The 24,326-nt window shown below is 31.8% G+C and overlaps 1 protein-coding gene across 12 annotated transcripts in view; it reads right to left on the bottom strand.

Annotated features, from left to right (window-relative positions):
* Window positions 1-24,326, bottom strand: part of cast (calpastatin) — a 69,236-nt gene that overhangs the window by 38,191 nt on the left and 6,719 nt on the right. For 5 of the 12 annotated variants that reach the window (XM_056446981.1, XM_056446985.1, XM_056446986.1 and 2 more), the window contains exons 1-2: window positions 22,893-23,061; window positions 1,304-1,366 (exon numbers count right to left, since the gene is read on the bottom strand). In XM_056446981.1, coding sequence (XP_056302956.1) covers window positions 1,304-1,366; window positions 22,893-22,997 — 168 coding nt within the window. In that variant the 5' untranslated portion in view covers window positions 22,998-23,061. Of the gene's footprint in view, window positions 1-1,303; window positions 1,367-7,809; window positions 7,938-22,892; window positions 23,062-24,326 lie in introns of those variants that run through there. The other 7 variants (XM_056446982.1, XM_056446990.1, XM_056446983.1 and 4 more) reach the window with 4 other exon arrangements.

Raw genomic sequence — 24,326 nt, 5'->3', positions numbered from 1 at the left:
ATCACCATTCATTCCCATTCTGATGTTCGGTTTGAATTGCAGCACATCGTCTTGACCATGTCTACATGCCTAACAACTTTGAGTTGCTGCCAAGTGATTGGCTGATTATAAATTTAGAAAAGTTGGAAAAGTTGGACAGGTGTACCTAATAAAGTGGCCGGTGAGGGTATATATAAAAATAAACATACAGTACATTTGACATTTAAAGTAATAATTTGTATATAATTTTTTTTTAACATGGTCACTTATTTGTTTATATATTTTAATAAATTTAGGTCAGAATATGCATTCATCATGAATGATTATGTAACATTATTTTACCCATATTTTGATTTCATGCATTATTAAAAACATTAAAATATTTGTCTTGCATTCAATGGGATTTTATATATTATATCATATTATATTATATTATATTATATTATATTATATTATATTATATTATATTATATTATTTTATATTATATTATATATTTTATATTATATTATATTATTTTATATTATATTATATTATATTATATTATTTTATATTATATTATATTATATTATATTATATTATATTATATTATATTATATTATATTATATTATATATTTTATATTATATTATATTATTTTATATTATATTATATTATATTATTTATATTATTTATATTATTTTATATTATATTATATTATTTTATATTATATTATATATTTTATATTATATTATATTATATTATTTTATATTATATTATATATTTTATTTTTTTAAATAATTTAAATGTTACAAAAACTTGTAAATTATAATCATTTTTTTTCTTTCATCTCACATCATCTAAGATTATTTAATAACATTCTCTGGTATTTTTGCTTTATATAGGAACCACCATGCTTTCTTCCATACTATCAATTGCAAATTCTTTCTAAATGCAATTCTATTATGAAGATATTACAATTTTTTAATTCCTATTCCAATTACCAATTCAAAATACACAGTGTGCACATGATCACAGCTATTAATATAATCCTAAAGCAATACAATATAGCTTTCAACATTTATTTTTTAAAGAAACAGCATTAAACACTTGATCTGAATGGATTAAATACTCTTTTCAGTTCTCCATTCACCAAGACCACACACTACTGTCTCCCTTGCAGAACATTAGACAACAGAAGACTCAAAAAAGAAGGAAAAGCAGAATGAAAACCAACATCTAGCAGAGGCAGTATGGGAGATTAATGAAAATAACCCATTTTGTGGAAAACGAGTCCTTCCATCACACAGATTATTGAGATGAAATTAATAAATGAGAGCTCCTTTACCTCATATTGTGCAGGTTTCACTGTGGAGACCTGAGATGTTGTGGTGGGTGTGACCTGCTGAGACTGTGGAAAATAGAAACAGACAGAGAAAGAGGAGTTGAGTGTATAAGAAGCTGAAATGCACTTATGAAAAACATACAGTAACTGCTTATATCAATGTATAAATCACATTAGTGCATTATGGATGCCATTATTTGCCCTGTCCTTCTCACTTCATTAAAACAAGTCAGAATCACATGCAAATCATGAGAAAATGAAGACATTCTTTCAAACATTCTTACATACACAGCAATGGAAAAATAAGGAGACCACTAAAAATGTGTTCTGGCAAACGATTAACACATCCAAAATACAAGTTTGTTTTGACATAAGATATGTGTGTGTGTGTGTTTTATATACATGTATTACACAAAAACTAAACTTTTTTGCATAAATATTTACTTTTTTTATTTAATTAGTATCATATATATATGTGTGTTTTATATCTAAATATAAATAAACATTTTCTCAAATATATGCATGCAAAAGTGTGTGTTAAATACACAGTACACGCACATATCATGTCAAAACACACTTTTATTTTGAATGTAATAAATCGCTATTCATTTTTGCCCAGCACTATTATAAATATATATTTTTTGTTTTACTCTTAAACGATCTGTGGTATTTTTTCCTACCATGTTTTATTTTAAATGGTTTAAAAATAATAAAATATATTTTTTGTTTGCATAAAATGACAAAAAAAAAAAGATGATTTCAGATGTCTTTATATACATTTTAAAACAATACGATACGAATGTTTTAACTTCAGAATATAACTGGTCAATATTCAGTGAAATAACACTGAATTTCAAACGCAACAAATAAAAAAGGAGCTCTTTATGACAATATTTTTATTCTGAAACTTCAATTAACATCAGAAATATCAGGCCCTTAAAGAATACAACAAACAAACATTTTACTCAAATCCATGCCTAAGAAATCAAGTAAACTAGAGAACATTACAAGTCATAATGTACCAAATGCAAAATGTTTTTTAATCAGATGCAGAATTATAATAGATTCAAATCAATACTTCAGTTAACTCTAAAGCAATATCTGACTTGCTGTAAGGTACTGTAAGTAGCATTCCAGTAACTCTACTGATTCACACTCTGCATCTTAAACAAGTGCTTTTATACTATAAGACCACCATAACAACCACTACCAGTCATTCATGGTATGTGGTCCTCGACAACACTAGTTGTGAGCACAAAACCTTTAAACATATATCTACCATATACTCAGTGCTCAAGGGTAAAATAGTGACAGCTCGTGGCTTGTTTTTCTATAGGCCTTTACATTTGTCAAAGAGTAGAAGAGAAAAAAAGGCTTGAACATCCAACAAGTAGATTTACTGCTTCTGTTTCTAAGTGTTCTAACAAGCTTAGCAGGTTTTAGGTTATGTACTAATGGAGGGCGGATTGTTGATCATGATATAATAAGATCAAGGGACGCGGATACAGTCAACCGTCAGTGTTATTCATCTGATAAAAACTCTAAAAATCTAAAAAATCTGAGGGTTTTGTAATAATCAGCACAGACATCACCTTGACAATTAGTGCGTGAGAGATTTTGTCAATCACTTCAATAAATTTATAATGTTGCACTGAATAGTCCCGCTCTCAGTGTAACCTGATTGGTCAAAAAAATCCCATTCCACAATAAATCTATATTTGACATCAAATATTATCTGATAGTGTCACATTGTCCTACATGAGCTACTTGACTTGAGGAAAACATGGTTGTCATGATGGGTCAAAGGAACTTAGAAGAATCTTTAAAGAAGGATCACTTCTTCTTTTTTAAAGTTTTAAAATGTGTAGTGATCAGCGTTAACTTGTGGAAATTAAAGTTTTAAAGCATTTTTGACTCGCATCCTACACGATTGTACACTGTAAAAAATGCTTGGTTGCACACAATTCCTTTATATTGTCCCAACACAAAGTTAACTTAAGTCAACTTGTTTTTACAAATTTGGCATGAAATTTGTGGATTGAACATAAAACAATTAAGTTTTTAAGAATCTTTTGGGGTGCAACGCAGTGGCGCAGTAGGTAGTGCTGTCGCCTCACAGCAAGAAGGTCGCCGGTTCGAGCCTCGGCTGGGTCGGTTGGCGTTTCTGTGTGGAGTTTTCCCTGCGTTCGCGTGGGTTTCCTCCGGGTGCTCCGGTTTCCCCTACAGTCCAAAGACATGTGGTACAGGTGAATTGGGTAGGCTAAATTGTCCATAGTGTATGAGTGTGGGTGAGTGTGTATGGATGTATCTCAGAGATGGGTTGCAGCTATAAGTGCATCCACTGCGTAAAACATGTGCTGGATAAGTTGGTGGTTCATTCCGCTGTGGCGACCCCGGATTAATAAAGGGAAAAAAGTCGAAAAGAAAATGAATGAATGAGGATCTTTTGAGTGTACTTGATTTACAAAAACAAATTAATGTGATATATTAATAATATTCAATAAATGTAATTATCAATAAATGTATTATTATTATTATTATATTTGTTGTTTATTGATTAGATACTATGATAGTGCTGTGATGAACTATGATGAGTCTGTATAATGCTCAATTTTAAATAAAGAAATAAAAAAATTATAAAATAATAGGATGCAATAATTAGCTACACATGTATTTTTATTATTGTTGTTGTTGTTGTTGTTGTTGTTGTTATTATTATTATTATTATTATTATTATTATTATTATTATCAATGTTATTATTATTGTTATTAGTGTTATTATTATTGTTGTTGTTGTTGTTGTTATTATCATCATCATTATTATTATTATTGTTCTTAGTGTTATTATTATTGTTGTTGTTGTTGTTGTTGTTATTATTACTATTATTAATTGTTGTTGTGAGTTTTTTTACTAGACACTGACAAACAAGAAAGGACATAAAATGACAAAGAAAATAAAGAAGAAGAAACAGATCTGTAAAATTAAGTAAAGCTGCACACAAACTCTTGTAAACCACAAAAGCCTCACAGTTCAACATATCAGAGCATACGATTTAACCATTAGGCCATGGCTTCCACCAAAACTTTAGTTAAAGAAAAAGCTTACAGGACTGTCAAAATTCAGGGACTTTCATAGCCAAAGATGTCAATGTGCTGATATTCGACCACCAAAGTATTCCAGAACCCTTCATATAAGATATGCCAGAGAGGCCATTAAAGTCCATCAACAGTTCTTCATTCCCAGAGTCACTAAATAAAGCTACATGAGCAACAACATGACACTGCACTGACTCTGAGCAGATGGAATAATAACCCCCAAAGCCATTCAACAACACAACGCAACAGAAAAAAACAACTCATAAAAAAGATGGTTTGGAATTGGTGCCCTATTAATGAAAAGTGTTTTTAATATATGTCCATGTGCTGTGTATATTTTTATGCATGTATGCACACATTATGCATATGTACAATGCTCAGCATATGTGAGTACACCCCTCACAAATCTTTTCAATGAATATTTTTAATAGGAAGCTATGCAATATTATAATTGTGCATATACATTAGATTAGTCAGTACTGAAGCCAAATCTGGAGCTAATGATAAACCTTACGATAACGGTCCAAAAACTGGTACACCCAAATTTATATGTTATCGAAAAATATTAAATACAAATTTAAAAAAAGAGGAAAAATCAAGAGAAGCAAAACAATTAAACAATTGAGTTGAATTTAATTGTATTACCTTTAAATTTCTAAATTTGTTTGGTGATTTAAATATTATTTTAATAAATATATCTGTTTAATAAATATGTTTTGTTTAAATGCACCAAAATATGTTGTCTATATGAACACTATATATACCTAAAAATATTTACATAAAAGTATATATATATATAATGTATGTGTGTGTGTGTGTGTGTTATAAATATTTTATATACATAAACATGTATGCGTGTATTTATACAGTATTTACATAACATTTAGGTTAACTGTACTTAAACATTTAAGTAAATTTAATGAAGAGACCACATTTGGTCAACTCATTTAATTGAGTTGTCTATTTCCCATTACTCAAACGAACTGAGGGAACCACTTTCCTCAAATCATTTGGGTAGTCACAACTTATTAGGGTTTACAGTGTGGTGAATCGTTTAAACAAATTAAAATGTTAAGTTCAGAGAACTTAAAATATTAATTAAAAGATTTTTGCTATCCAATTAGTAAGTTAAACACACCTGTTTAAGTTTTGATGCCAAAACTTGGTATTTTAAGTAATGTCAAGTTATATTAACTTAATATCTTCAGTAATGACAACAGTGGGGATTACAGTGCATAATAAATATACAAAGTGCACAGCATTAATATGTAAACGCAATTATTTTGCATGCGAATAGTCATGATTACTCATTTAACAGAACTATTTTGAATGAATATAGGTGTACACTCAAAAAAGCTGAGTTGAAAAGAGCTGAAACACGGTTCTTTAGGGTTTTTAGGGACAACTTAATTGTTTTATGTTCAATCAACTTAAAATTGTAAAAACCATTCAGTTAACTTAATCAATTTGCATTTAGACGAGACGAGGGCTTGTGCGGAACCCAGCATTTCGTTACAGTAGAGCTAAACATTGCGTGCAAGAAACCACAGCTACATGCCTCTTAATTAGGTAAACAATACATGTTCAGCAATAAAAAAAAAAGCAACAATGCATTATGGGTAATCTCATGAGTAAACACAGGGCAGCTACCATTTATAAGGACATTGTGTACAATACCCCCAAAATGAATTCAACGCTGAATCAGTGCAATTAAAAACAGTAGTAAACATTCCACAGATCCTCATCACATATCACATTACAAATAAGAGCATCTTCAACTGAAATGATCTACTGTAATTAAATCACTCTAGGCAGGGTGACATTCACTGATGTCATTGATACAAACAATACCAACATCCCAAATAAAACCTAAATGCAGACATATGACTAAATGATGAGCTCACATCGTCATTACAGTGTCACGATAATGGTCAAAATTCCTTATATCATAGACGGACGCTTCACACCATAACGTCTAGCACAAGTCTGACAACTCCTCCAATGCTAGCAGAGATGGCAAAGAAAACAATAAAGCAGGTCCTCTCCAACCTGTTTAATCCTCCGAGCCACTGCCCTTCATCTAATTCAACCCTAGTAAAAAGCATATTTGGTGGAGTCGTCTGTTGAGTTTATAGACACACCCTTTGAGCATAACATAATTGTAAATATGTTCATATAAACTGCACAATCCTTACAACAAAACTTCTTAAAAAAAAAAAAAAGACATTTTATAGTTCTGCTTGGATAATTAGCCCATTGTTTGATTCCATTCTGTAACAAAAATCATGAGTAATGCTCATCTCCACCCATATTACCGCAAAAGGTACACTCATATACGCTCTGTGGTTACTCAAAGTTAATCTTCTGAATGAAGCTCGTTTGGGTAATCATCTTCTATGATGACAACTTTTTGATTATTATGACAACTGAAATGCAGTGATGATATTACAAGTTTAAAGGATGGGCAGTTTTTTTTTTTCACATATTTAGCATGATTGTATTTCAAGAATAACTAGTAAAGCAACCCATTCTGGGACTAAAGAAGTGATTTAAGCCATTATGCAAGACGTTTGATTTCTGACGATTGATTTTATTGGATTAAATTCCATGATATTATGATGTGGTAACATCCTGGATGTGGGAGATGTCTTCAAGTTGCTGCTTGCTAGGATCCAAGCATGCATTTGAAGTATGTACTTAAAGGCCAGCAGCTATAGGCCGTACAGTATATGCTAAATCTGAATCATATTTTGAGTAAGAATTTAGTAAAATTCAATGCAAATCGTTTGCTCAACCTGTATGTCAATGCCGTACCTGCATAAAAGTGAGCCCGCAGCCAAAGATTCAAGTTTTAAAGCATTTACAGATACATTTGCTTGAGTAAAGCTAGCAAGTCCTTGCTAAATTCCATCTATTTGTCACTTTGGACTAGAATCTGTAACCAATCAGAGAGGGTGTAGCATGCTTGATGCAGTATGATATTAATTACTCACATATGCTTACAAAACAATAGCTCTTGCCATGAATGTAAGGTTACAAAATATGAAAATGGCATACTGAGGTCACAAACATCTCAAAAATGTGAGCATGCTGACAAACAGCTCTTGTTCTGATGAGCTCAAACTGCGTCGTATAAAATTAAAACCCCAGAAAAGCAGTAAACAAAAACGACTAACCAACTTATCAGCCAAACCAAGCTGTACTGTATATACAAAGTACGTTCAGAGATCTAGCAAAGAAATAAACCGAGGCCTTTTCAATCTCTCAGACGACAATGAAACCAGCACAGCTACTTTCGTGCCAAACGCATGGTAATAGTTTCCAAGAACTGCACAGTTGGCACGATCATCTGCTATAGTCAGGTACACTGGCAGGAAACCACAGTCAGAAATGAAAGAGCTCTAGATACGTACCATCTGTAACAACACCAAGAGCGTCCTGTTTCACTTTCAGCTGTAATCCAATCTAAAAGAGAGAGTCTGAAATATTCAAGTCTGAAAGATTCAAAATATATCCCCCATGCACATATACACGCATATACTAACAGGAACACGCCCAACAGTGAAGCAAGAAGCCTCAAACTCCTCCCAGTCCAACAGCTGAAACCCCGCCTCTGACTAACAAAGCATTGTGATTTGCTGAGGGTGAAAGTGCCACTCCTCTACACAGCGAGCCAGGAAAAATAAACACAAGTCTGTTTCCATACAACTAAGGAAGTTGGAGTTGGGGTGGTGGCTATGGGTCTCAAAGATAGGCCGACTCTGCTTTGGTTTTAAAGGGAGTCTGGGTCAGTTAGGACTGATAAGCAGTTGTGCATGTCTCTGTAGAGGCCTTAAAGTAAAACACACAGCGCACGAGTGAAAATGTTCAGTGCATGTCTGTGAGGCAGGGTGTGTCCTGTACACTCACTCCTCAGGAATCTGAACTGCACAACCTACCATCAAGCCCAGAGAAAAGAGAGAAACAGCATCACATGCTCGTCAATCCACCACACCCAGAGCATGGAAAAAGAACAGAGAGAGAGAGATAGAGAGAAAGACAAAAATGAGTTAATGCACTAGAGAAAGGACGGAAAACAAGAGGGTGAATCATGAGGCCTGCTTTAAACGGAAGCTCAGGCTTGGTGCAGAATTGGTGCTTATGTAAGAGACGCATGGTGTAGTTACGCTGTCACTCCTTGCATTGACACACTGCATTCATGGACACTCCTACTGGTGAAACAAAAGGCCAATTTGGTTTGTTTGTTCAGACAGGATGCCATTTTGACTACCAAACCCAAACAGAGTGAACTAAGACAAGTTTGATGGTTGAAGAGCGCCCTCTGGTGCACAAACAGAGTGATGTCAAACATCCACAGATGATCCTTAAAGGCAGGGGTGCCAAAACCTTTCTGTATGAAGGGCCAAAAACCAAATATCATTGAGAGCTGTGGGCCGAAACTTTAAAAATAAATCGAAAACATCACTTTAAATCATTAACTAATGCTGTATAATTTTAAATGATAACTTTTATAAGATAAGATTTATAACACAGTGGAGTTCATTGCTGAATACACTAGCCAAGCAGAATCTGCCTTTCCCTTCATTTGCTCACTGATGTCTCTGCATTGTTCTCTAACTCCCGGGTGACAGTATGTACATTTAAAAAAAATTCTGATTTGTTTACAACATTTCATTGAAACATTTCATATTTCAGTTTTTTTTTTTTGCAGCTTAACAATAAAGTAAACAAACAAACAAACAAACAAACAAAAGGTTACATTAAATTGGACATTACAGTCTCTGAACCATCCTCCCTCTCTTAATTCTCCTTCTTTTCTCAGATGGAATGGTGGGCTAAATCAAAGGATACCATGGGCCAACTTTGTAAGTGCATCTCTGCTTAAAGGATTAGACCACCAACAAATGAACATTCTGTTATTAATTAGTAATAACCCTCATGTCATTCCAATCCTGAGACCTTCGTTCATCTTCAGAACACAAATCAAAATATTTTACATTAAATCTAGGCAGAAAATTCCAGAAATGAAATCAAAAACATTGTTAAAACCTTATATGTGACCTCAGTGCTTCAACTGTTATCGTACAGAGCTCCAAGAACACGTTTGTGTGAGCTAAAAACTTATTTAAACGACTAGGCCTGTCACAATCAATCTATCGAATTATCGCACAACACTCAGACATGACCTCAATAATTTTTGGTAATGCTATGTATATCTCCCATACATAAAAAACAATTCTAGCATCATTTTAGCAGATTACACAACATCTCTATCTCTATTGGAGGTGTCAGTGTCAGTAGGGTTACAAAATACTATAGTATTTACTATAAATGACTTTAGTATATTTTCATGCGTGTGTCTGACAACTGATCATATGCTACCAGATCTGGTAGCATATATCACAGCCTCTGTTACGTTTTACCTTGCACTTTTTTGTTAACATTTATTATTATTTATTTTGGATATGCATTTTCACACTGATTCCAATGCCTAATTGTTAAATTGTTAAAGTGACTGTAAATAAAATTAAGAATAACATATGATGTGTTCTTTGAAAGAGTGTATTTGCATGGTGATTTTGTATTGTCATTCTAGCATTATATAATGGCACAAAAAGGTCTTAAAATGACAATTATTTCATTTATCGCAACATATTTTGGTGGAATATATCATATACAAAAAATAGATATCATAAAGTCACATGGAATGTTTTGATGATTATTTTGGTTACTTTTTTGGATGCCTCTGGACTGCTGCTGTCTATAAGGGATGAGCGAGCTCTTGGATTTACTCTAAAATACCTTTCATTTGTGTTCCAAAGATATGCAATAGTCTCAGGGGCTTGGAACGACATGAGGGTGGGTAATTCATTTCAGCATTTCATTTTTGGGTGAACTAATCGCAATCTTCGTCTCATTTGACAATAATTGGTGGCTGTATGATTACTTAACATGACAAATGTGGCTCAGAACATAAGACTTCTTCAATCTGTGCAGAAAAATACGACAAAAAGATTGATGTGATTTGAGCAATCAGACTTCAAAACAATAAAATGAGGGGACTAATACATGTGCACAATTACCTACACGCCCAAAAGGTTAAATTCCATACACTTACTGTGTGATACACTTACTTGATGAGCTGAATATAGCTTGTTTTGATGGTCACGAGTGCTCAAAATGTGATGTGTTCTAATTAGTTTGATTGTTAAAATACGTTTCTGAAAAACGTCTCTGTTAGGATCATCAAAACAGTGTTTATTTAATCAATAATACAATAAAAACAGTAATATTGTGAAATATTCAATTTCAAAAATAACTTTTTTCAATTATGTTAGATTTTTTTTATTCTGTAACTTATTTATAATGTAACAATTTAGAAATAGTTTATTACATCCATTTAAGTCACATTTCTTATTTCTTTCAAAATTGTGTATATATGTTTTTTTAATATTCTTTCATTATAGTTTTTGCAGACATAGAAAAACAAGGATCAGACAAACCCATCATGAAACAATTATCTGTGCAAAATGTCAAATAAAGCATAAAACAAGGGAAAATGGTGACATACAAGACATATATGACCTATACAAAAAGAAACAGCAATGGATGTAAAGAGAGAAAGAAAAAGAAAAACTTACAAATCTTCAGAAATTAAACAACACTATTAGTCTTTATGGTGTTTTTAAAAAGAAAAAAAGAATTAATCCCACATTTTATCAAATTTCGCAGAGTTCCCAGAAGGGGTATATCTAATTATTTGCAAATGTGAAGAAGAGGTGATTCCAAGAAGCCGGTCCGAAAAAAGAGGCCTAACATTTTTCTTCCAAAAACAAAGGATAACTTTTTTAGCTATGATCATGCCATACTGAACAGGTAATCGTACATTTCAGTTGAGAGTCTCCAGAAAATCTGACCAAAACTTGCTTTCATTAGGTCAAGGAGGACAACCAGTCGTAAACCTTAGCAAAGAACTGAAATATTTCTAACCAAAAAAAAAAAATCTGAATTTGAACACTGGACCAAAAAAGATTATTATACCAATGCCGAAAACAGTTGTGTTGCTTATTTATCAAGATACAATTTGTTCAAGATTCATTCATAAACTGATGGCCAAAAGCATTTAAAATAGAGATCTGTGAAATTGTAAATTTGTTAACTGCCAGTTTTCATTCATTTAATGCATCATTGCTGAATAAAGTAGGTATATAAATGCATATACTAATAAATTAATTTACTAATAAACAAATCTTAGTGACCCAAATTTTTGGACATGAGCATTTACATAAATTACCCAGTCATGCCACTAAAAAACCTGATATAATAAATTGTTTTACACTTTATGTATACAATAACAGTATGCAATAATACACTCTTAGAAATAAAGGTAGTGGATCTATCCTTTGCTCTTTCAATAGGTACATATTTATACGTAAGAGGTCCTTAATGGTACATCAAATCTACATATTATTACCCAAAAAGCGCCTAAAATGAATCTGAGGTACTATTATGGACCCTTTAGGTAGATACAAATGCGTAACTTTTGGAAAGGTACTGCCCTATTGACAGATCCAGTACCTTTATTTCTGAGAGTCTAATAGTAAACACAATGATACATTCAGCAAAGTTTAAATGCTTGTACAATCTCACAAAAAGCTTTCTTCCAAGTGTCAAATCTCACACACCAGTCACAGCGGAGTGCACATTTTTAGGTAAACACTGCACTTTATGCAAAGCATAAACTAAATGGTACACCCTAAATCTGTATTTGTTGTCATGTGGCAGCAGGAATGCAGCTGCATTCCACAGAGCCACTTATGAGGCGAACAACCTTTGAATGAAACCAAAAAAGGAAAACAGGAAAGAGCGACAAACTGAACGCAACAGATATCCTTCCCTGACAGAACAACTAAGCAACCAAGTCAGATTATTTTACCATCCATCTGTGAAAAAGTCAACAGGAGCTGCCATTTCCACCCATTTAACTATGATGTGTATTTCTGTGATACACAGCCAAGGTTTGAAAGTTGGTAAAAAAAAACAAGAATTCGACTTTGTGTTAGTTAGCTAACAACTACTTCAAGATAGAATAGCCTTCATCTTAGCCAGTGTTTTCATTTCTGTCATTCAACTGAGCTGTTGTATGGTAATTATGCTACTGCTTTGATAGCGTTTGATAAGATTTTGTACAGATTACAGATCATGATTATCATTGTCTTTCTGAATGTGCTCTCATCAGCAATTAAACTATCTGCGTACCACTTGTTTGATTGCTGTCAGTTGAAGTCAATGAAGTGTTGCCAGATAATGCTACAACAAAAGTAATCCACTGAAAATACAGTTTATTGGGACATTCCCACAGAATGCATTTTCCAATGCATTGCACTAATCTTCCATTGTTTGTCAATGAAAACACATACTTGAAGGATTAGCATGACCAATATGCTAACATTTTGTCAGCACTACCAAGCTGACAAATCACAGAGCTTACGCTATGCGTCATTGCGACGTGTAGTTAAATTTTTTGAGAGGTGCGCGTCAGCGACGGCCGCGGCGAGGGCTATGAGTCCACGCGTAGGCCGTGCCGTAGCATACACGTGCGCTTGACGCAGAAGTATAAATCAGCATTAACGGTGTTGCCTTGGTTACTGCAGTAAGCAAAAGTAGTGTGACATCAAATCTAGCTGGATTTGAGCGATTTAATAAACTACGCAGCATCCTAATATTCGCAGGTTAAATTCAGGTAAACTTTAACATGCTGATGCAAAATGTAATAGATTGTACAATAGCATTTAAGACTTTTAAATGCTTTTAAGGGCCTAAAATTTTTCTAAATTGACTTATCAACTTTATATACTTTTTAAGACCCTGCAGACATCTTGTTTAACATGCAGTGTCACTCATCAATGTCAGTTCCAAAGTAGTGGACCAATCAGAAGAACTCATATGTGGCACAAGTAAGCATTGCAAGCTTCTGTTTACAATAGCAAGTTGGCATGAAAACTGTTTTATTTGAAGACAACTTGGTGGAACAGGCACTTAAAATAAAAACAAAAATCCTAAATGCTGCTTCTCGTGTTTTTAAACGCAAAGATGCTTTCTGTGTGAACGACTTCTAAATGTTTTATTTTGCAAATCGATAACACCAATCTTCATATTCATCTTTATTATCTTCATGATAGCACATTATTGACGCCCTATTAACTTTATTAAGGTCATCACGTGAAGTTTTTAAACAAGTCCAACAATGCAATGCTTATAATAACCAGATCTGGCAACACAGAATAGTGGATATTAGCAGTTAGAATGGTCGCGCCCACACCATTACAATGCTCAACATAAGAGTACACCCTATTTTGGAAATGACTGTTTGTATCCATTTCTCAGTGAATATAGGTAACATATTTTGGTGCATTTGATGGAAACAGATTCATTAAATGGAAAATAATATTTTAGTTACCAAACATCTTTAGAAATAGAAAGATAATACATTTAAATTCATGCAATATATATATATATATATATATATATATATATATATATATATATATATATATATATATATATATATATATATATATATATATATATATATATATATATATATATAAACTATTACAAACTACAAAACTTCAACAAAATTGTATACATTTTTGTTTCTCTAGAATTATGCTCTTTAAAAATATTTAAATAACAATAATTAATAATAATAATAATAATAATAATAATAATAATATTGAAAACATTAATTTGGGTGTACTATTTTGGGGCCGTTATTAAATAATGATTAATATTATTATTATTAAAGCTATTTAGTTTAGCACATTTGGATTCAGTACTACTCTAATGTATATCCACAAATATAATATTGTATAGCTTCCTATAGAAAATCTTAACTTAAATGAGAGAGTTGTGAGGGGTGTACTTATATATGCTGAGCACTGCATGTACTTATTGCTAGTCAGGTACATGTATTTATTCACTGACATGTTTTTAAATAGTTAATGAATTATTGAAGTCTGGGCCTCCTACAGTAGCTGATTACAGGCCTATGTATTAGCAAGTGTTTTTAGAGCATTTAGATATGTATAAACATGAAGCAGTCTTCAGCAGGGCAGAGAGTAACTAAACATGAGAGTCACATGGATAACTGAATCTGTTAATAAATGAGTCTGTCATCAGCAATGAGCCTCACCCACATGCAGAGGTCGAGAGGTGATGGTGACGAAACACAAGAATGAATCTCAGAAGGCCACAGATTCACTCTCAGAGACTCTAGATATGCAATTCAAGTTCCGCAGAACCTGATAATCTGAATAGAAAACATTAGAAAACAAACTAGGCTCTGTCCATGCTCTAAAACAAGGACCTATTTGTTTCTGATATAACTGGAAAAAGCTTTTTGTTAGCCTTTTCATTCATTTCAATGGAAATTACCACACTATTTCCATGACAATTGGTAAGATTTCATTTATGATGCGACACTGATGAAGAAATAACCACACAGCATGTTGAAAATAAAAGGAAATAAAATAATATAAAACTAAAATAAAAAATATATAAATATAAATAATAATAATAATACAATAAAAAATAAAATAAAAAATAAATAAAATCAAATAAAAATAATATTAAAATAATGATAATCACAACAATAATAATAATAATAAATACAAATAAATAAATGATAACAATAAAATAAAATTAAATATGTGCGACTGAGTTTATTCCCCAATTTTGTGAAATAAAAAAAAAAAAAAAATGTTATGACACACAGCATGTCGAAATTAAATAAAATCTAAATTAAAAAAATTAAATTAAAAATTAAAAATTAAATTGAATAAATTTATAAATAAAATTAAAATAAAACATTAAATAAAATTAAATGAAAGAAAAATAATCAAATAAATACAAATAAATTAATAAAATACTAATAAAATAAATTAATAAAATAATAAATAAATAAATAAATAAATATTCAAATTAAAATATAATACAATTAAATAAAAATAAATAATGAAATTGAATAACATTAACAAATTATGCAGAGAACTGTCTGATAAAGAGTTTTTATTTTCCAGCTTGTGAAATAAATAACAACTACAAGCTTTTCAGAACCTAACAATCTTACCAATCACGCTCTGTACACAATCTAAAACAAGACTCTATTTGTTTAAGTCTTTCTTGAATTCTAATACTGCTGATAAAAGCCATCCGATAGCATCTCAATTAAAATTGAAACACAACTTCCATGATAGCAGTGCCTTTTAGAGCCAGAAACAGCAACTATAGATTTTATCATAGAAAGCTCAGATTTCTCTCTTGTGACAACATTTTTTTGATGGGTGGAGCATATTTTGGGGGCTTTCCTCTCTTTAAGTCCATAAAAACAGCCATTGTGTCTTCATTAGACACTTTTTGGTCCATTTTACTGAGAAAAGAAAGCCAGTATATTTTAGACAAGTTAAAAAGTTAAATTTATCATATTTAAGAAAAAAAACAGTAGTTAATTAAAATTCAAATGGTCATTATCTGGTAGACCAAAAAAACATTCACGTTTTGATTTTGCAGGGTCTTTAAAATTAAACTAGAGCATTTCCTTTTCCTCGTGGCTTTCTAGTTATGTTATAAATGGCCATAAATGTTGGAAATTATCACTGGCCGATGAGACACAGCCCTAAATGTACATAAAAAGAGTTTATTCTTATAGCACTTTCTACAATGAAAGCCCAACATGCCATACAGATGCATGAATTCACACGCAATAAACATGAGATCACTACTGACTCACAGCTCTGATACATTTTAAATATTTCAGGTGTGATGATGAAGAAATACCCCTCAGACAAAATAAGATTGAGTCAGCATATTATGATGCAAACGCAGCTTCTGAAACATATAATAAAATTTAATTAAATAATAAGCGTGAAACCAATGAATAAATATTTTACAGCTTGTGAAAAAGGAAAGAAAATAAAGAAAAAAAGAAAAGAAAAGAAATAATATAAAAATCAAATCAAATAAATCCTATAAAAATAAACCAAAACAATAAAATTAAATAAATAATATAAAAAAATAATAAAATAACAAATAAACAAAGAAACAAACAAATAAATAAACAAAATAATTTAAAAATCATGAAATATAATAATAATAATAATAATAATAATAATAATAATAATAATAATAATAATAATAAATAAACCAAAATAATAAAATAAAATAATATAAAAATTAAATATCTAAAAAATAAATAAACAAAAATAAATTAATTAAAAAAACTAAATAATAAAAAATGAAATAAAATAAAATAATAATAAACCAAAACAATAAAATAAAATAAATAATATAGAAAATAAAATAAATAAACTAATGAATAAATAAATAAACAAAATAATAATAAAACAAAATCCTAACAAATAATATAATAATAATAATAATAATAATAATAATAATAATAATAATAATAATAAAAAACAAATAAATAAACAAAATAATAATAAAACAATAACAACAATAATAATAATAAAAAAATCAAAATAATAAAATAAATATATATTTAAAAAATTTATTAAATAAAAAAAATTATAAAAATTGTTAGAAATAAAAAATGAAATGAAATAAAATAATAAAACCAAAATAAATAACATGAAAATAAAATAATTAAATAGTAAATACATAAATAAACAAACAAACCAAAAGGAAATAAAATAAATGAATAAATAAATATAAAGTATTTGCACTTTCAGGCAATTTGGTAAACATTCCCCCAAAAAGCAGTTAATCAGTACATATACATAACCATAGTACAAAACTCTATGAAGTATGTGTATAACTGACTTTGACTCTGGCTGAAGGTACATTACTCCTGACACCCTGTGCTGCAACATAGTCTATATTTAGTAGTTTGTTCTCCACATGGTTTGTTGACTAAGTTTCTGTCCAAGAGTCAGCGGGCATCAGAAGTCAGTTTGCTGTCTGTCCCTCATTCAAGCAAAACACCTCAAAAAACAAGCCTTCATGAATAACGACTGTTTGAGAGCAAAATCTTGTGCTCCGTTCCAAAACACAGTGAGCCTTGCGCTTTACAACCTCCATATTAATCAGCATGCTACTTTAAAAGCAACAGATTACAGAAATGACATCCTCACATAATGTGCACAGAGTTCTGTATACACTCTCAGAAATAAAGGTACGCGAGCTGTCACTGGGGTGATGCCTTTTCAAAACATACAAATTTGTACCTAAAAGGTTCATATTAATACCTCAAGGGTATATATTAGTACCTAAAAAGTACAAAAGTGTTCCTCTTAAAATTATTAGGTACTAATATATACTTTTGAGGTACCAATATGGACCCTTTAAATACAAATGTGGACTTTTTGAAAAGGTACCAGCCCAGTGACAGCTCGTGTACCTTTAACAAAATACACAATTATATTATATAATTATATTAAAAATTCACTTATAGGTCAAATATGAGCAAATAAAAATGAGTTGGAATTAAACTATGAATCATAAATCTAAACTGAGACTTTATAAGCGGTGAGAATATCCTCAAATGATGCAAATAACAATGCATCAGAATATTATAAGGCTGCATGCTGTTTAATCTACTTAAAAATGTTGCCTAGGGAGGACATTGATATGAAACTGCTTTAATGAAAAGTGAAAAAGAAAGCTTCTGTTGCACAACTGTGATTGGATCATGATGCATGACATCATCCTTACACAACAATTAGGCAATAGACACAGTAATGTTTTTGATTCAGTTCACGTTCACAATGTGTGAAAATCACAACCAAAGGTCATTCAAAGGCAGATGTTAAATCTCTACACAATTCAACAGCAAACACACTCTTTCCAAGGCAATCTGGGGCGCAAAAAACCCAATCCCTGCTTTAAATATCAAATATTAGCTGTAGAATCCACAATTGCAGACATTACCTGCATCAGACATGTGCAAATACACAGAAATAGAAATGCTATTGGGAGTACAGGACGATGAAACACACATTCCTAGCGGTTCAGGTCAATAGTGTGTCACTAAGTGAGGACACAGACCATTACTGATCAATACATTCTACACTGTAACAATACAGTCAACCCCCTTGACAACAGAATTAATGCAGAATTAATGCTGTCTAACTGCGTTAATAGCCTGAAGGTTGGCTTTAATTTGAGATTTTCTATTTACCCTAACCAATAATTGCAGATTAAGGCTAGGCAATTCAGCCCAAAACAATTATCGCAATATCATTTTTAATGCGAGTCGATGTCATGATGAATGTGAAATCTCTTCTTAATCCTGAGCGAAAATAGAAACCAAACTGTTAATCGTTAAACTCTTTTATTTTAACGTCAATAGTGAGCTACGTTATTATTTATAATGATAAATATTGATGAAACTTTGAGGACACAATACAGATGTCATTTTATGATCAGTAACACAATAAATAATTTTATTAATAATAAAGGGGACCTATTATGGCCCTTTTTACAAGATGTAAAATAAGTCTCTGATGTCCCTAGAGTGTCTATAGGGCTGCGTGATTTGGCCTAAAATCAAAATCTTGATTAATTGATAATTTTACGATTAATGAACGATTGTTTTATTGTTATATATATTTTTTGCCTTCATAGTTCACTGACAAGTTTTGTAGAGTAAATATGCTCACCATGACCTGAGATCATGTAGCTGCAAAGTGACCACAGAAGGATAAATCAGCCTCAGACTTTAAAGGCTGATTTATATTTCCACGTCGAGTGATCGCCGTGACCCACGACGCTTGCCTTGCGCGTAGCCGTGCATTGGTATACTTCAGCGTGCTGTTTCTGTTGCTCTGTAATAACACTTCCAAAACACTAGCTGGCAGCGTTTATGTTCCTGTGTCGAGTTTCTTCATGGGGGTTTGTTTTTTCTGAATGCTACCTTAATGTACAAGAAGCTAAAACTCGCTCCACGGGACTCCACACTTGTGGACTTAACACTTGCTCCAACCGGCTCTCTGCTGTCCCATGTCTCTCCGCGCCGGCCACACGTGTCAACACTACCAAACCAACCAATCACAGAGGAACTCTTGCCATTTAAACCTGATTTACTTCTAAACTGAAAAACTCAGACATTGCAAACTTAAGGAAGTGTTATTGCACTAAATACCTTGGAGATTGATCATTACCGTGATGCATGAAAAGAAAAACACATCTTGTAATTAGGAAAAAAGAACCACTATAATAATATACTTTCTGCCCTTAAAAATTAAGCTAACTGCGAGACACGGTCCCGAAATCAGGTGATATTTGGCAGCTCTATCAAGAGTTGCATGCTGAATGTACTGTTATCGCCTGGAAAGCAAATGTTGTCAGGGCTTTGAGAAAATCGCGTTGTTACTTTCATCCCTGCTCTCCCCTTTACTCTTATTATACAAATACTCTAAATAAATCCCATTACTCCATTTTTATTAATTCTATAATACAATCATATGTTTATCTCCCAGCCCTGCAGCAAAACCATGGTCCAGTTACTGCAGTTACATCATCAAACCAACAGTAAATACCCTTCTAACTGGATTGTTTTGTTCATGGGTGTTTATAACGTTCATAATAACTTCCCTTTTGAATTTTACCAGAGTTATATATAACTGGTCTCACTGGGACTTCAAATTTGAAATGCACATTCCCAGCACTGAAAGTGAGCAAGTATCTTCCTTCAGGCGTTTAGCGTCTGTAGCTGATGCTGAACCAGGCTGGCATGCTGCACTGTGGGAATGTGCGGCACTTGGATAACAGCCTGTTGGCCAACATCAGCCGCATATCAGAGAGCTCTGCTCATGCTCAAAATCACGCAGCCACACATGACCATCTGTGTCAGGTTGCAGGAAGCAAACTGCTGAATTTAGTGTCACGACTGACTAACATAGTGCGAAAGCTAATATAATTAAATAGGAGATGCAAAAGTGAAGTGACCGAAGGTGAAGGTATATCAAGAGCCAATCATAATAATACAATTTGCTAGTAACCTGTATGTATCCACTGATAATAAAAGTTCTTTTAAATAAATATTATTTTTTTATTTAAATTTGGTTCTTTATTGGCATCCATTAATTATTGGTATCTATGAGGAACACTGAAGAAAATGATTCAGTGTATTTACTCAAGTTAAGTGGTTGCAAACAATTTATTTGAGCTGAATTTGAACAAATTAAGATAAACATTACTAAATGTCATTTGTTTGTTTAAATTCAGCCCATATAAATTGTTGCAACCATGTTGCAAAAATATTTAATATCCATGAAACCTTTTAATTCCAGGTTCTTTATTATAAGAAAAGGTTATTTTTTATTCAAATATTATTTACAATGTGAAATGGGATTTTTGGAGAACTGTACTAAAAAGGTATGAGGCACCAAAAATAGTTCTTATGTGGAATCACTGCAAAAACTCCCTTTCGGAACCTTTACTTTTAAGAGTTTAGATGACAATAAATAATAAAATAAACTTGTATTCAGGCTTGTTTTTATATATAAACGTTGATTAACAAACAAATGCTTACATTCTTAATGATAAAATTTATTGACAGCATCAATGATTTCATGAAGAAACTTTAAAACATCCATGGAGCCCTTGGTAAGTTCTTCAAAGTTAAAAAAGTTCTTTAGATTATTAAAATATCCTTCAACACTATGAAAACTACTCAAAAACAAGGTTCAATGATGAACCGTTAATCCACAGAACCTTTTAATTCCATGAAACGGTAGAATAGGGGTGTGACGGATCACACCTCACAGTTGGGAATGCACGTGACCCGCAGATTAACAACTTTTTTTGAATATGTAGGTTAATCCAACATTTATAACAATTGCAGAGAGATCACCTCCCTCGTCATCCAAATCACGTGTATGAAAGCATTTTGGCTTCCCTGTAAAATATAATGATGATGGAAAAAGTTGTGGTGGGACGTAAATGCTTTCTTAGGTTATTAATTAAATGTGTTTTCTGTCACTCTTTGTTTAGCCTGCATTAATGCATTCAGTGTAACGCTGCACAATTAAACATTAAAAGATCGTGATCTCAATTTAAACTCATGTAACATAAATAATAAATGATAATGATTTGCATATGTTTGTTAATTCTTTGAAGTGGTGCATTCAAATCTGCGTTTGATCGAGAGAAAATCAGTTTTTACACTTTTCAGTTAAATAACACAGAAGTACTGGGAGAACAGTTTATAGTTCAGATATAAACGTTGATGTTTATGGTAAAGATTAAAATCTCTGTTTAATGGAACTTGACGCTGGTGAATGTTGTAGCAATTACATTGTATAACCAATAGGAGGCGACAAACCACCATCAAAATTATGTCACTGAATAGATTTTCAAAATTGATACACCTATAATGACACATGTTTTATGTATGAATTATTGAATCATTAATTAAAAATAAATATGTTGTACAAGATAACATAAACAGTAGCAAAGATCATTTTTCGTGTTAAATATTTTCTTTTTTTTAGCTGATTCTTTCTTGATTTTTTTTTAATTAAAATTACAGGTTCTAAGTTATGCTTGTTAAAACCAGTGTTTTAAAAAATTTTGCAGTAATATTTTTGTATAAATGGAAAGCAATTGACATTTGCCTCCTCCCTAGTCTGTGAGTCAAAAACCGTAGTGTGATCCGAACCATAAGATTTGTGATCCGTTACACCACTATGGTAGAAAATGGTTCTTTTTTATTAAAATGTTCATCACATTGTGAAAAGGGGATTTTTAGAGAATTCTTTAATAAAAGGTATAAGGCACCAGAAATAGTTCATCTTGGCATCACTGTAAAAATCTCCCTTTTTAGGAGTTTAGTTGTCAATAACTGTGCAGATTCATAATTACATATAAAATTTGATTAACAGACAATGCAAACATTCTTAAAAACAAAGGTTCTTGATTGCGTCAATGGTTCCTTGAAGAACATTTACCATCCATGGGACCATCCCATTAAACAAAAAGTTCTTCAAAATGAAAAAGTGTTTATTAAAGTATTATTAAAATTAGATCATTAAAATATACTTCACATTATAAGGAACCTAAAAATCCTTCCTCTATCTATTGCATCCCTCTTGCAAAACAAAACAAAAAAACTCTCTTTTGAAACCTTTAGAAATATAGATGCTAATAAACCTGTAATAATAATGTATAATCTTTAATAATCAAATGAATCACAGTGCACCAAAACACACCCAGAAGTGTTATCAACATCTGCGCATTGCAACATACAGATCAGTCAAATATTGCATTTCTACACTTTCTCCGACACATTTCCCAAACATTCCAGCCGTCCTCCTCCTCCCTCTGCTGGAGCAAAGCCAAGACCTTCTGACCAGCGCACTTATGTGACCAGACAAAAACTCAGGCAAAGTTTAAAAGCCCACAATCAAGTCCTCACACTGTCAAGTCAGTCGCACTCTACAAAGCAAACCCATGCATACACTGTACTTTCTGAGACCTCAATAGGATAATATCCAGTAAGCGAGACCTGTTGCTCTACTGCGATGTCCTGCAGGGCCGGTTGATCGCGTGTGCCGCGGATCCAGCTGAAGATCTGGCCCATGTTTACTGCTGCTGAGTGTGCGACGCCGTCTCTGTGGCTCTGCTCCGTCTGCTGTCTGAGCTACAGCATGTTCCAGGCACAGGGAGCGGGGGGAGGGGCTGGGGGAGTGACCGGGGGAGTAGTAAAGGCGGAGAGGAGTGGCTAGGGCACTTACTAGAGGCGGAGTCCAACAAAGAGGACTAAATAGGGAAGCATGTGGAATTTATACCATATGACTGAGATCTCTAAGACATGCTTAAGGCAAGACACCAAAGGTGAATAGGGGATTTTAAAAATGTTTTTAATTGCGATTCAATAGATGAGAGTTTAAGAGTATTTAAAAGTTTTCTGAAATGAAAATATTCAAATATGCTAATTAAAATACATTTAGTGAATATATTGAAATATGCAATTAACAAAACACTCATTTGGATGCATTTCAGGATCTATCCATCTATCTATCAAATGTGCAGTCTAGAAAAATCCTAAGGCACAGTGTATTTTAAATATATATATATATATATATATATATATATATATATATATATATATATATATATATATATATATATATATATATATATATATATATATATATAACAGTTTTTCTCAGTCGCTTTGGTGCATTTCTCACAACACTGTTTACATTTGCACAGTTAATGCATTTCTCAAAACAATTAGTACAAACTGCAAAACCTTGTTCATAACCTGCAAAAGCGTGTCACTTGCCTTCAAATGTCAGTTTAAGCTGTATAGAAGTGTCTTGAAAAAGATCTAGTCATATAAGATGTACTGTCATCAAGGCAAAGAGAAAATAAATTAGTTTTTAGAAATTAGTTATTAAAAATTTTGAAATATTTAGAAATGTGTTGAAAAAAATCTGCTCTCCTTTAAACAGAAATTGTGGGAAAAATAAACGGGTGATAATAATTCAAGAGGACTAATAATTCTGACTTCAACTGTATGTGTGTGTGTGTGTGTGTATATATATATATACATACATACATACATACACACACACATATACATATATACATATACACACACACACATACACATATATATATATATATATATATATATATATATATATATATATATATATATATATATATATATATATATATATATATATATATATATATATATATATGTATGTATACATGTATGTATATGTATATGTCTGTGTATATATATAAATAAATCTACAGCTGAAAATAAGTAAATAAAAAATAAATAAATAATAATTAAATTTTTCAAGCGTGTATATTTAATATTTTCTTTCCACTAATCTCAAACACTTTGTTTAATAATAATTCAAGAAATAAATCCAAAACTCTAACTGACCAG

Source organism: Danio aesculapii, chromosome 21 (assembly GCF_903798145.1).
Source record: "Danio aesculapii chromosome 21, fDanAes4.1, whole genome shotgun sequence".
In the NCBI taxonomy this organism is placed as follows: domain Eukaryota; kingdom Metazoa; phylum Chordata; class Actinopteri; order Cypriniformes; family Danionidae; genus Danio; species Danio aesculapii.
The sequence above is the reverse complement of the archived record's forward strand: the minus strand, read 5'-3'. Positions and strand labels throughout refer to the sequence as shown.